We start from the raw sequence: 13,327 nt of genomic DNA on the forward strand, positions 1-13,327 counted from the left end.
ACTGAGGACTATGGAGAAACCAATCAGAACAAGTCACTAAGGACTCCTTCCCTGGACCATCTGCTCCCTGGAATACATGAGCCCACCCTCCCACCCATGATGTCTACATGATGTGGAACATACCACCCCAAATGCTAGGCAACTAGAGCAGACTACCATTACATTTTAAAAGGCAGGAAATTATAACAGAGAGATATGTATAGTAGCCTCTGTATAATGGGACTGTAGGTGACTTTTTCCCGTTCTTCATTACACTCTCATCAATGTTTAATGGGGCCTTATGTGTGTGTTTTCCAACGTTTCTATGCCGTGTGTGTGTGATTTGGAAAGCCAGAAAAATAAAATGAAAAGAAAGCAAGACTCCCCATGGACCTGGCTGGTTTTATCAGGCCTCTGGGAAGGGGCATTCAGGCTCTGGCTGTACTAACTGTCCAGCCTTCCACCTGCATTCCTCTTTCCTTCCCACAGGCTTAGGGAAATCTCCTTAGCTGCCTTGTGGGAGCCAAGGCATTCTCCCACTAACCAGTGAGGAGCCTTTGGTCCAGGAAGAGATATGCCCTTGGGAAAGAAACACCAGAACCAAGACGAAGGAGGAGCAAGGAGGTTGCCTTGCTGTGCAGCTTGAAGTCCTGGCTATCACTTCAGGTACCTTCCCCGGTATTGTTTCCATCTATGGGGACATGTTTAAGGCAGTTTTCCTGCCAATACGTTTTGTAAAAGGCACAGAGAGAACGTAAGAGCTATGGTCCCCTTGGGAGCAGCATTCAGAAAGGTCTCTAGATGGTGAGGGAAAGGACCCAGCAAGAAGGACCCACTTGACTCACTTCTCGGACTTCCTGAGGTCGAATCTGGAATGCAGGGCTGGGGTTCCCTCTTTTTCTCCCTTCTTTCTGAAGTGTTGGCGTCCTCCAGCTCTTGGTTGGGTGGGGGGCAATGCGCTGGGGTCAGGGGGGACACACACCTGAGATCCAACACACCTCACCCAGAGCAAAGCCTTCCAAGGTTTAGCTGCAAAACATGGCCCGGACTTAACCTCCTCCAACCAGCAGAGGGCGCGCGCCACTTGCAAGAAGGCGGGTACACAAGCCCTGGCTGGAAGTGGCCGGCGGCGGAGGAGTCTCTCCTGAAAATGAGGTGGCAAATCCAGAGAGAACGGACAGAGATGTGTGGGCAGGGCTGGGCTTGTAAATGAGAGAGAGAGTCTGAGTAAGGGTTAGAAGTGGATGAAATGAAAGAGACTGAGGAAAGGTTCAGTTTGTGTTGTGTGGAGATGAGACGAAGTTAGATGGAGGTCGGGATGAGATGAGGGGCAGGTGAAGGATGGGTGAGATAGGAAACGGTGAGATGACCATGTGTGTTGGGATGAAATTGGGATAAAGTAGGGTGAAGGTGTGGGTGGAAGGCAGACTGAGGTCGACTGCAAGGTGAGGGTGTGTGTGTTGGGGGGCGGTGTCTGGAACATGGCACCTCCCTCTTGGCTGGGCCCATCACATGGGCTCCTCCCTCCCCTCCAGTAGCAAGCACCCCAGCCTCTCTGCCCTCACTCTCTCCAGCTCTTCTGTGGCAGGCCTCTGCTCAGGCCTTCGCTGGGCATCCCACTTCGTTTCTCCCTGAAACAAGTTTCTGGTGAAGCAAGGAATTGAGAGAGGAGGCAGCAGGGAGCTTAGGAGCTTTAATGGTCTGGAAGGGAATAGAAACACACAGGGCCTGTCCAGCGGAGAGAACAGAGGTGGGAGGGAGGGCCCCAAAGCGCCTAGGTAAGTCATGGGGGCAGTGGCCCTGACCAAGCCTGCTGAAGAGGCCAGGAGGAGAAGGTGGACTATGAGAGGCCTCCACCATAATGGGGTCCGAACAGCTCCATGGGGAAGAGGGAAAAAAATGAGAAAAGATTTGAAATTCCAAAGAGAGGGTTCATCATGGAGGGGGCTTCCAGGAGCCGGGCCTAAGCGCAGGTGGAGGGAAGGAAACGACAGGGAAAGCCTGAAAACCAAACCTCCCTTCAGGGATCTGAGGTCTAGAAGAAGATGGGAGTTAGAGCAAGTGAGGGGACACAGTCACCCTCCCCTAGGAGGTGGGAGGTGGGGTGAGGGGAATCAGCTGTGAAAGGAAGATTGAGACGGTTTCAGATCCCTTCCCCGGGGGCAGGGTACGGCCCACGGAGTCCGATCTGAAGTCGAAGGAACCGTGGATTCCTCCCCAGGACGCGGATGGGATTGAGCGCGGGACTGGGTCTCCGCCTGCCTAGTGGTAATGGCCCCCCAAGTGCGAGGCGGCGGCTACGGCCCCGAAGGGCCCGGGTTGGGGTTGCAAGCCGGGGCTGGGGTAGAGCGCGGCGGTGGCGGCGGCGGTGGCGGCGGGGCCCGGGCCCGGCCAGTAGGAGAAGCCGGTGGGCGCGACGCCGGCAGAGGCGGCCATGAGGTTGAGTTTGGAGAGGCCGGGGAAGGGCAGCGGCGCCAGGCCGGCCGGCAGCTTGTAGAGCGCGCCGTCCTGGGCTGCGGCGGCCGCGGCGGCGGCGGCGGCAGCGGCCTGGGCGTGCGTCGGGGGCGGCTGGCAGGCCTGCGCCAGGCCCTGGAAATCGAAGCGGTAGGCGTAGCGCTTGCCGTGCACCTTGCTCATGATGTTCTTGTCGTAGTAGTAGCGCAGCGCGCGGCTCAGCTTGTCGTAGTTCATGTTGGGCTTGCTCTTGCGCTCGCCCCAGCGTCGCGCTACCTCGTCTGGGTCCGTGAGCTTGAACTCGCCGTGGCCACCCTCCCACGCGATGCAGCCTGCGTTGGCACGGTCGGCCAGCAGCTCCAGCAGGAACTGCCACAGCTGGATCTGCCCACTGCCTGCGGGGAGGGGGTCGTCAGCCACAGGCGGGATCGGGGGCTGAAGGTGGGAAAGGGGTGAGAGGAGATGGGAGACCGACCCAGCTGGGGCGGCTGGCCAGGGAGGGGCTGATCAGCAAAGCTGTCCTAGTGGTGACCACGCTTTTCCACAATGGAAACACAGCCCCCGCTTAGGGGGACGAAGCCTGGCTTTGTGAGAACTGGGAGCGAGGGCAAAGCATCGCCTCCCGTGCATGGAGGCAGCGGTGCAGCAAGACAGTGGGCTCCGTGAGGTGAGCGAGGACAGGACATCAGCCCCTGTGGCCACATGGGCCAGAGTCCTAATTGGAGCAGAGCCTGCACAACCACCGGCGTTCAAACGGCCCCATCCCGGCGGGACTACATTCCGAGAGCCAGAGAGAGACCACCGTGCAAGGGGACCACGGGGCCACTGGACAACGCCCAGCCCTAAAGGCATACAGTCGCTCCGCTAGCCGCCTGGGGTAGGAAAGAGGTGGTAGCTGGTTTCTTTGCCGGACCACTCAGACACGAATGAGGACAGCGGCGCCCTGGGCATGAGAGAAGGGGCAGCCTCTGAAGGCTCTCCTTGCTCCTCCCCACCTCCTCCGCCAGTCTGGTGCGCAGAGCACGGCGCTGGCGCTGAACAGGATGGGCCTCTTTTTCGGAACAGGCGGGATTCCTAGCCTGCAAAGTTGCCATACTTCCCCGGGGACGTGCCCAGCTCTGAGGAGAGGGGCTGAGACCCGAAACTGCCGCACTTAGCTCCCCGCCTTCTCTCATCTTTGGTTCGCCTCCAGGCTCTTCTGCCCTCTCCCTATTCTGGGCTTGTTGGAATCGACAAGGAGGTTTTCCCCCAGACATTAGTGTGAGGACAGTCCAATGCCCCAGTACTCCCTCTCCCCTGTCTTGGAGCCTCAATTAGACAAGCGGAGACAAATCTTGATATACACTCACCCCCACTCCCTTTTAGAATAAAATGGATTTTCCTCAAAGTCCGATTTCATCCTGTCAATGAAATCTCCTTTTCTTTTTCAGTGACTTGCTCGGAACCCAGACACTGCTCCAATCCCTCCACAGGAGTAATTTCAACCCCAATCCCTCCACAGGAGTCCAGAGAGGAGCTGCCTGGCTCCAGGTGGGGAGCATTGGGTTTTAGGTCAGAAACAAAGGAGGGTTTTGGGTTAAAATGTGCGGCTCGTACAGATGCAGAGTGCCGTCAGAGGCCTAGAAACACATTCCTGATGGAAGTCCTGTTCCCTTTCGAATAAAGCTGTTGCAAGCCTTGTTTGTATGATCAGGGTAACTATGAAATTTAGGGTACCGGCTGGATGGGGAGCTGTCGGGAGGCTTTGCCTGGAAGGCCAGTCAGGTCCCACCAGCAAGGCAAAGCAGAAGGTAATGCAGCCACCTGCAGAGCACTGGCCTTGAACTTAAGGAATCCACAGCAATGACCCAGGGGACTTGGTGGGAAAAGCCTGGCCGCTGGGGCTCAGGGAGTCAGGTAGGCGCTGGCCCAGGTGCTAGTGGTGCTAGTGGTCAGGGAGTACGTAAATCTTCCATCTCTTTGCCCAGCAGTGCTGGGGCTTTGTGCTCCTGTTGCCAGTAAGGAAAAGATGCCAAGCACCTCAGCCCTGTTCCCCAAGGAGTGAGTGGGGAACAGGACCCTCTCCCTCCGCCCTGGCCTGCAAGTCCAGCGCTGAGACTTAGAAGATGCAGGAGCTCAGGCCAAGCGAATGCCGCCCCCGCCCCATCCTTCCCACAATAATGCCCGGACCCTCCGATTCCTAGAGCCCTGCAGTGCACATCCCTCCCACCCTCTGTTCTGGTAGCGGTGGATGCCCTGGCTCCTGTCCTCTGACCTCGCCCCCCGCCTCCCCAGTGCACCAGTCAGCTCACCTTTTTGTACCGCAGGGCTCAGCGGCCCCCACCCCGGGCTCTTCCCCTCCTTGAAGAGACCTTCTCCGACCGGATCTGTGGCAGGAGAAGAAAACGGTCAGAGGGACCCAGGCGGAGGCTGTGGGCTTGTCCCAAAGGGCCCTGGGGCCAAGGCTCCAGAAAGGGAGCCTTGGTTCCCGGGGCGTGAGGTTGGGGGCCCAAGCTGCCCGGCTCCTCCTCCCGGAGCCTGGCCGGGGCGCGCGCCGCGCGGAGCCCCTCCATAACGCCCAAGTCAGGAAACGCGTCCAGGAAAAAGGAAATCCGCTTTCCGAACGGGCCGGCGGGAGCCTTATAAAGCGGGGCCGGGACTGCGCCTGTCGAGCCGGAGCGCCGGGAGCCCCTCGGAGAGAAGAGCAGGGCGGAAGGCTGGGCCGGTGGGAACCCTGGGAGTACGGAGGTGAGGAGCCACGAGGGTGCAGGGGCGGCGCCCGGCGGACTACCGCCTCCCAGAGCCGCCCGCGCCCAGTCCCCACCACATCGAAGACCGCCGTTCCCCCTCCGGGCCCTTTCAGTCCCCCGAGCGGGCGCCCTCGGCCTCCCAGTCTCCCCATCTGTTCACTTCGAGTCTTCTAGACCTCCCATGAAAGCTCCAAAGCTCCCCATCTGTCTTTACCGTCGTCCTCCGATGCCCTAGATTGCTCAGTCCTTCCAACGATCCGAATCTCTGGACTGCGCCCCTTCCCTTGGACCCCAACAATCCATTTCCCACGCCCCAGAGTAGACTTCCAGCCCCGGGTCCCTGTGTCTCCGGGTCCCTGTGCCTCCAGCCCCCAGCTGGTCCCTGGTACCTGGCAGGTACATGTTGATCAGCAGGGGCTGGGAGGCGCCGCTCTGTCTCATCGCCGCCCGAGGCTGGGTGGTGGGAGGTTGGGGGGAGGGGGATGAAAAAGGGGGGACGCGTCAGGCTTTGCGCTCTGGGGTACTGATCCCCGCCCGACGCGACCACGGGTACTTGGGAGATGAAGGCAGCGCCAGGTCCGGCAGGGCCTGGCGGGAGGGGGCTGGCCGGGTGAGGCGGGGATGGAGGGGGTCCTGGAGCCACGCTCCCAGCTACCAGGCAGCTTGGAACCCTCGGCCTCAGGCGCGGGCAGGGGCCGCAATTTCCGTTTTAATTAAAGCGCTGTCGCCTCGGCCCCCGGGACCCCGCCCCCGCCCCTCTTATCGCCCCATCGCAATAAAGTCTCCAAAGCGCCGTGCTGCAGCCAAGCGCACCCGGCAGCCCCCCGCGCCCCGCAGCCCGGAGATGCGCGGGGGATGGGCCTGGGCCTCGCACTCTGGCAGGGGTCAGGAGAGCGTTTCTTTTCCGCCTCCCTGACTCTCAGCAAACATCGGTGGGGTGGAGTACTCGGCCCCACCTCGGACCTCCAGGGCCACAGTTCCTGCTACTGGACCATTCCCGCCCCACTCACCGCTTCACTCTCCTCCCCCTTCCTCCTCCCACCCCCACCCGGGTTCCCGTCTCCAGGCTGCGTTATCTGCATCTTCACTTTTAAATTTCCGCTTCCCTCCCTCTCTCCTGTCGCTGCGCTCCCGGGCCGGGCAGCCGTAGCTCCTTTTATCTCCGAATCCCTCCTCCCCAAGCCTTCTCCCTCCTCCTCCTCTCCCACTCTCTGCTCTTCCCTGGAGACCCGATCCCCTCCCCTGTCTGCCTTTCCAGGGCTCCCAGGCCTCTGGGCCATCGCTGGGCATCTTCCCCACAACTGCTACTGGGCTGCCCCTCCCCGCTTTCTGGGTCTCCTCTTCCGGTTAGTCTCCCCTACACCCAGCTCTCCTCCTGCCTCCACTCTTTCTCTCCCTCCTGTCTCTCTCCTCATTTTCTCACTAATGTGCTCCCCATTATTTGTGGCATACAGTAAGCTCAGAGCACCCTTCCACTTCCACCATAATGACTGCTCTCCCAGTCTTCCCATTCCGTACTATCCCAGCTTACATCCACCCTCACAACTGCTGCCATCCTGGCTATCCCTGAATCAGTTGGGAATTGGCACCTTGCTCTTACAAGAGTAGAGGGGCTAACACAGGGTTGTGAACTGTACAAGGCCCCCAACTCAGGGGGAGTGGAGGCTGAAATCCACTCTGGAAAAGCGGCAAAGATGCTCATTGTGTATTAGCCAAGCTGATGTGGTTCCCAGGTGGCTTGGAGGCTCTGGGCACATGTGGGTCTTCTTACTAGATAGGCCCCAAGGAGGGCTGCTGGCTAAAGGTTCTGGGCCAGGAGCCACCTGCAGCCATGAATCGCCTCGTGGCTACTGTTGGAATTGGTACTCTCGAGGCCTTTTTCTCCCACTACTTGAGAGCAGGAGGTGATGAGGCCTGGGACTCCAGGGCACATGGATTAGAATGGGCAAGTTTTCTGCAGGATCCTGGTTCTGGGGTGCCTGGCTGAGAATGGCTGGAAAGCCTAACGTGGTGGGTTCTTGTGTTACTGCCAGAGTGTTTGTCTTTACTGGTGGAGGGTGTAAAGATCCAAAGGAGCCATGGAGGAGTGTGGGAGTCAAAGACTAGGGAGGAATGGGGGGTCCCAGGACCCCAGAGGATTCCAGAGGAACAAGGATGGGGGCTTCAGTATAGGGATGTGGAATCCGGTGGGAGCAAAGATGAGAGGTTGGGATGCTCTTTGGGAACCAAACTCAGGGCTTCGCAGGTACGAAGGGGCTTAAGGGTACAGCCTAAGGCCCAATCGTCCCCCTCCCTCTCCTCCCTCTTTTCCTCTTCCTCCTTCTCCTCCTCTTCCTCCTTCTTTTGATAATCCTCACTGGAGGATATTTTTTCCATTGCTTTTTTAGAGAGAGTGGAAGGGGTGGGCAGGGACAGAGAGAGAGAGAAGTATCAATGTGAGAGAGACACATCAAATGGTTGCCTCTCACATGCACCGTGGCCAGGGCCACCAGGCTGGGGATAGAGTCTGCAGCTGAGTATGTGCTTTTGATTGAAATCAAACACCTTCCCCCTTCAGTCTGAGGGTTGATGCTTCATCCCATGAGCCAAATCAGTGGGGCACAATCCCTCTTCTGCCTGTTTTCTTATCACTTCCCCGGATAGAAAATAAGGAGCAAGTGGTCAGAGCTGGGAGACACCAAGGTTCAGTCACTCAATGCTCTCATCTGAGAGGCTTCCCAGAGTGAGCAATCTATCCAGACATCCCAACTCTAAACTGGTGATGGGTCAACATCTCAGGTTCTAAGCCCCTGCCTTACTGAAAACTCAGGTGTTACAAGGGTAGATGGGATGCAGGAAGGAGTTGTGCGGGTGTGGGATGAGGGGTAAGTGGGAGGGTAGAGGGTGGGCAAGTGTGTGTGGGGTGACAGATGAGAGTTGTCCTTTAACCCCATCTGGATCTTGGCTGCACCAGTAAGGAATTGTCCTCCTCCACCCCCTTTGGCCTTTGGCTGAGTGCAGCCAATGAGCAAGTTCCACGCAGGGTGCAGGTCCCACAGGGTTCTGCAAACCATCAGTCTGCCTGGAATGGGCCTCTGCAGCCCCCACACCTTTGTTGTCAGTGTGGGGAGCAGAGTCCAACCCCAGGTCTGGGAGAACAAAAGTTGCTACAAATATTAGCTTCCCCAACTCCCTGTTGTACAGGTGAGGACACTGATACTTAAGAGACAGATAGTGCCCTGTTCAGGGACACACTGCCAATTTCTGAAGCCATCTTGCTCTTTCCAGCAGCCACAGACATTCCCAGAGAGAGAACAGTTCAGTTGATGGTAGAGACCAGATCTCGCTTTGCCCATCGTCTGCTTCCCAAAACAGGGAGTGGGGCGATGGACTGCTGGGCTCTGAGGCCAGTTTGTCTGGGTTCAACTCTGGGTCTCATTTCCTAGTGTGACTTTGGGAAAAGTTACATAACCTCTCCACCTCCGTCTCTTCATCTCTAAAATGGGGATTATAGTACCTGTTACACAGGATTATAAGGCTTATTCAACACATGCTGACTGCTCAGACAAGGCTCTCTAATCATTTAGCTCTTGTTACTGCTACTATCCCCCAAAGAGACAGAAGCCTGTGTGTCTAGGCAGGAACCCCAGGCTCCTTTGGGGCCCAGAGAGGCTGGAGCTTTTCTGAGGCCTGAGGCTTTAAGCCTCAGCTCAGGTCAGCCTCCACTTAGCATGGATTGGGGTCAAGAGCCCTTGTTCAAGTCACCAATTAAGTTGGTAGCCTCACTGAGGCTTCTCCCCTCAGAGGAGCTCCAGTTTCTTCATTGGTGAAAGGGATGAAGCACGGAGTGTGTTAGGAGAATCACCTGCAATAGACCCCACCTAGAACTCTGTTCCTTGGTTTCTGGACCTAACTCTGGGATCCATGGGGGGACGGGGGAAGGAAAGGAGGCTTTTCCATAACACCACAAGCATTTTCAGGGGGTTCTCATTGAATCCTCCAAACATCCCTGTGACACAGATAAGGCAGGGATCACTAGCCCCAGTTTATAAAAGAGGGAATGGAAGCTCAGGGGTGGTATGTGATTGAGTCTGACTTCTGGTGTTCTGACTTCTAGTTCAGGGCTCTTCCTCCAGGGAGCAGATGCCTGGCTTTGCACAGCTGGACTCGTGGGGGCTCCCAGGTCCAAGTCTGACTGTTTTTCAACATCGCCTGCCTCCCCTCGGCTGGGGCAATGATCTGAGCCACCGCTCTGCATTGATTAACCCACTAGGGGCTGGAAAACAGCATTCCTGAGGGAGGGACATCATGAGAGGAGTCCCCAGAGCCTTGGAGATCCTGCTGATGTGGGTCTGAGGGTGTTGTTACCTGGACAATAGAGGAAACTAGGAAGAAACTACATTGGTGGCAGGGGCTCTGGTGGCTACTGCCACACTCAGTCCTGCCATGTGTGTGGACCTTCTGCTGCCTGCTCCATGGCTCACTGTAGTCAAAGACTGAGAGGTTGCCTCTCCAGCTCACCAGTTCCCCTAAGAGTGGGAATGAAGAGTGAGTTGTTTGGAACAGTAGAAAGGAGGGATATGAAAATGCTTTATAAATGCTGGAGTTCAAACAATGTGAGGGATCGTTATTATTTAGACAAAGGGTCTGGAGGCTCTGCTCAGAGAGAGGAAGTCTCCCCCTTAGAAGGTCCTGGTAGCCAGTGAACCCTCCCACTAATTCCTCCTCTCACACTCTTGCTCTTCTGTAAGGCAGAGATTTTATAAGGCTGGGAAAAGGATGCAGGCTTCTCTAGACAAAAAGGGAGGGAGGTGACGATAAAGACTGGAAATGCCTTAGGGGTTAAAGAAGAACCCAACAGAGCTCCTCTACCGGGGTCCTGCCCTGCATGGTGGTGCCTGGCCCAGGACTGAAATGCAGCATTAAACCCCGCTGTGGAGCTGTGTGCACTCCAACCAGGGGATGGCAACAGTGCCATTTGTCCACAGTGCCCATCCCAAGCTGATGGGTCTTTACCAAGGAGTGGTGTGGCACTAGTTGTAGTTAACAGGACACCCAAGGCTCTTACCAGCAGTTCCCTTTCAGCCCCATGAGTAGCGGCTAGACTAGCCACACACATATTAATTCAGTTATGCTCCATAATCAAGGGTCCTAAAGCCCTAAGGGAGAGTCAGGTTGGCAGGGAAGGACCCTCAGAAAGATGAGGATAGAAATCACAAAGCAAGACACCAAAAAAAAAGAGGCAAGAGGGCAGGCAGGTTCAGGGGGCTTTATTGAAGATCCTCAGGAGGCGTGTGAAGGTCCACACATCCATACTGGGCAGCTGCAGTCCATTCAAAGAGTACAACAGCCCAACTAATGGGTTGGATGGCAGAGTCAGAACAGATAGGCCAGGACATCAGTGCTGGTTTGGTCTGGGCTTCCATAGTCCCATGTTCTGCCCCCTGAAATGCTCCTTGGTCTCCTGGAATAGAAAAGCTTGGCAAAGTCAGCACCTTTTCTCTGCCCTCCACCTCCCAGTCCCTGGCCTCATCAGTAGGATACCTAAGTCAGAACAAATAGGAAGTGAGATCCTCCCCTTTAGTATATTTAATTTATACCAACCCTTTTCACCACAACACACACACACACTGACCTTTCTATGCCCTCATTCCTGGGTTGAGTTCTAAGTCTCATCTGATCCCCATTTCCACACTAATAGCAGCCACCCAGACCTCACAGAGCTGCGTGATGACAGAGGCCCTCTCTCACTGTTGCCCACAACTGGGTGTGAGAAACCCCATGCTTCTCAAGATGGCATGGACTCGGCGCTGTCTGTGGTGCTGATTTTCAGCATCTGGTTTAGGCCCAGAATACAAACTTAAGGACAGCCCTCTAGTTCTGGGAAGTAATGCCACTACACCCATCTAAGAGAGATGTGTTTACACATCCTTCAGTGAGTGGTTATCCTTTTGGAGGCAGCATGGTGGGACCAGGGACTGGATCCAGGATCTAGGAGACAGAAGAAGAGGGGGAGGGCTGTGCTCACTCCTCAGAATACAGACCGGAAAGAGAGCAGCTAGTGGCTGTGGTGGCCGCCACTGTTGTTCCAGCCGCTCCAGTGAGAATGATCACCCTTCTCTAGAATGAATTGGTGTCCCTGGAAATTGAGGTATTCATAAGCCATCCTGGGGAAAGATAAGGGGAGCTGGGAATCATATGCCCAGCAGCACTATTTCCTCTGCCTCCCCTTGTTGCTGTGATTGAAAAGGTTGGGAAACAGATCTTTTCCTCTAATCTCGGGCCCTTTTCCTGAGGTATCCAAACCAGCTCCTCGGGCTAAAAACCCTGAACAGGGTTTGAGGGGTCCGGACTTCCAGCTCAGTGTCCTTAGGGTGAACAGAATTTTCCAGTTTACAAAGATCACCCAACCAAGTGCTTCTACATCAAGAATTTAGATGTCTGCAAAAGTAGGTGTAGGAACCCTACTGCACCCCAACCTGCATAGCAACCTATGATAACAAGCCAGCTCGCCTGAGGGCCCTGGGCTCTAGGAGATCAATGTGGAGCCAGTGGAAGAGATTTGGCTTATTTTGTTAAAGGAAGTGCAGAGCCATCTAACTTTGTAGAAAAAAACTTTGGAGGGGAGATTAAACTGGGAACCTCTTCATTGTTCAAACTGGCCCCACAGCTCCCCCACCTCTGGAGCAAAGGTTAACTTTTCACTTAAAATATATATATATATTTTTTTCATATATATATATATATATATATATATATATATATATATATAATTGATTTTTTACAGAGGGGAAGAGAGAGAAGGATAGAGAGTTAGAAACCTCAATCAGCTGCCTCTTGCACATCCCCTACTGGGGATGTGCCCACAACCAGGGTGCATGCCCTTGACCAGAATCGAACCCAGGCCCTTTCAATCCGCAGGCTGACGCTCTAGCCATTGAGCCAAACTGGTTTGGGCTACCTTTTCACCTTTATCCTTTTAGCTGGCACTCTGTCTTATGACTGGTCTTGAGGCAGCTGGGGATTTGGGGGAGGCCAGAGGGTTTCCTGTGTGGGTGGGTCTTTATCAGGCATGCCTTATAGACTGGGGAACGGAGAGCTGAGAGATGGTGTCTCAGGCTCAATGCGTGGATTAGGGGAGCCCAGAGCCCCCCACCCCAGCCCAGCCACGTCTGTGTGATCACTCACATGTGCATTTCACTTTGATGAGCGCACCCTTCACAGGCCTCCGCACTCGCAGGTGTTCCAAGTCACTCAGCAGCAGACCGCGGCGACCCTGGAGTCCTCCTTCTCTCCCTCCTTTCGGAGTGTGAGACTGATGGACTCCGGCCAGCCTGGCGCAGGGGTGCAGCTCGTGCCGCTGTGGTAAGAAGGACAGGACCAGGCGCCCAGCATCTCGCGAACCTCCTCTGGAGTCAGGCCCAGGCCCATCCAAACCGGGTTAAGGATGAAGGCCCCGGGGTCTGGACCCGGGCTGCTATTGGCTTTGTGTGTCATGTCGCCCTCCCCCGCCTTGAGAAGACCCTGCCCCAAATGGAATATTCACCAGGCCGGTGGCGCGGTGCTGACAGAAATGGAGAGGCTACGCCAGGGCCCGGCCTGCGGGGCTTTATACTGGGCCTCGGCTCCCTCCGCACGCCCTCCCGCTGGGCTGGGGAGAGCTGAGTCAGCGGGCAGCCTGCGGGCAGCTCTGCTGTCCCCTGGGGAGCCGAGGCCTTTGCTGCAGCCGCGGATCTGGCCCCCGTCCTCGGAGATCACACGAGGAAGTGCGCGGGCACACGTCCCGCACACCCTGCAACCAAGGGTGACTCCGCTTTTTCTTTCTGGGGGGCCAGAGCTAGGCAAGATGCACGGGACCTTGAGCAGAACGCGCCCTCCCTGGCCCAGACCCTCGGGACTAGAGAGCAGGCTATCCAGGGGCCTGCTGAAACCGCATTTCTGACTGGAGGCAGGAAAGTTCTTTCCAAGGTCTTTGGCCCTAGATATAGGCCTCTCTTTTGGGCGACGCTAGGGTAGAGGTAGACAGGCTCCTCGAAACGACTTCACATCCTTCAGTCTTCTTTTCCCTGTAAGATCGCCCCATCGCAGCCTCTTTCCTCCCAGATTGAGCTCCCAGATCCGCGCTGTGTTCCTGGATTTCCTTGAGCTGAGAGGCAGAGAGGGGCGCAAGGCAGTGCTGAGCGCAG

The 13,327-nt window shown here is 56.2% G+C and overlaps 1 protein-coding gene across 1 annotated transcript; it reads right to left on the reverse strand.

Annotated features, from left to right (window-relative positions):
* Positions 1–2,212: 2,212 nt before the first annotated feature.
* Positions 2,213–5,937, reverse strand: FEV (FEV transcription factor, ETS family member). The gene is made up of 3 exons (XM_036421836.2): positions 5,552–5,937; positions 4,725–4,799; positions 2,213–2,828 (listed from the first exon to the last, which is right to left on the reverse strand). Exons 1-3 carry the CDS (start codon positions 5,601–5,603, stop codon positions 2,242–2,244), a joined length of 714 nt encoding a protein of 237 aa, XP_036277729.1. The 5' UTR covers positions 5,604–5,937; the 3' UTR covers positions 2,213–2,241.
* Positions 5,938–13,327: the final 7,390 nt, after the last annotated feature.

This window comes from Pipistrellus kuhlii, unplaced genomic scaffold (genome assembly GCF_014108245.1).
Source record: "Pipistrellus kuhlii isolate mPipKuh1 unplaced genomic scaffold, mPipKuh1.p scaffold_m20_p_7, whole genome shotgun sequence".
Classification (NCBI taxonomy): domain Eukaryota; kingdom Metazoa; phylum Chordata; class Mammalia; order Chiroptera; family Vespertilionidae; genus Pipistrellus; species Pipistrellus kuhlii.

What these genes read in the sequence shown, in the direction of transcription:
- FEV (XM_036421836.2), bottom strand. Translation starts at nt 5,603, where the DNA reads ATGAGACAGAGCGGCGCCTCCCAGCCCCTGCTGATCAACATGTACCTG. An exon ending in GATCAACATGTACCTGCCAG is followed by an intron (nt 4,800 to 5,551) that starts GTACCAGGGACC and finishes CTCCTGCCACAG; the next exon opens with ATCCGGTCGGAGAAGGTCTC. An exon ending in GAGCCCTGCGGTACAAAAAG is followed by an intron (nt 2,829 to 4,724) that starts GTGAGCTGACTG and finishes CCCTCCCCGCAG; the next exon opens with GCAGTGGGCAGATCCAGCTG.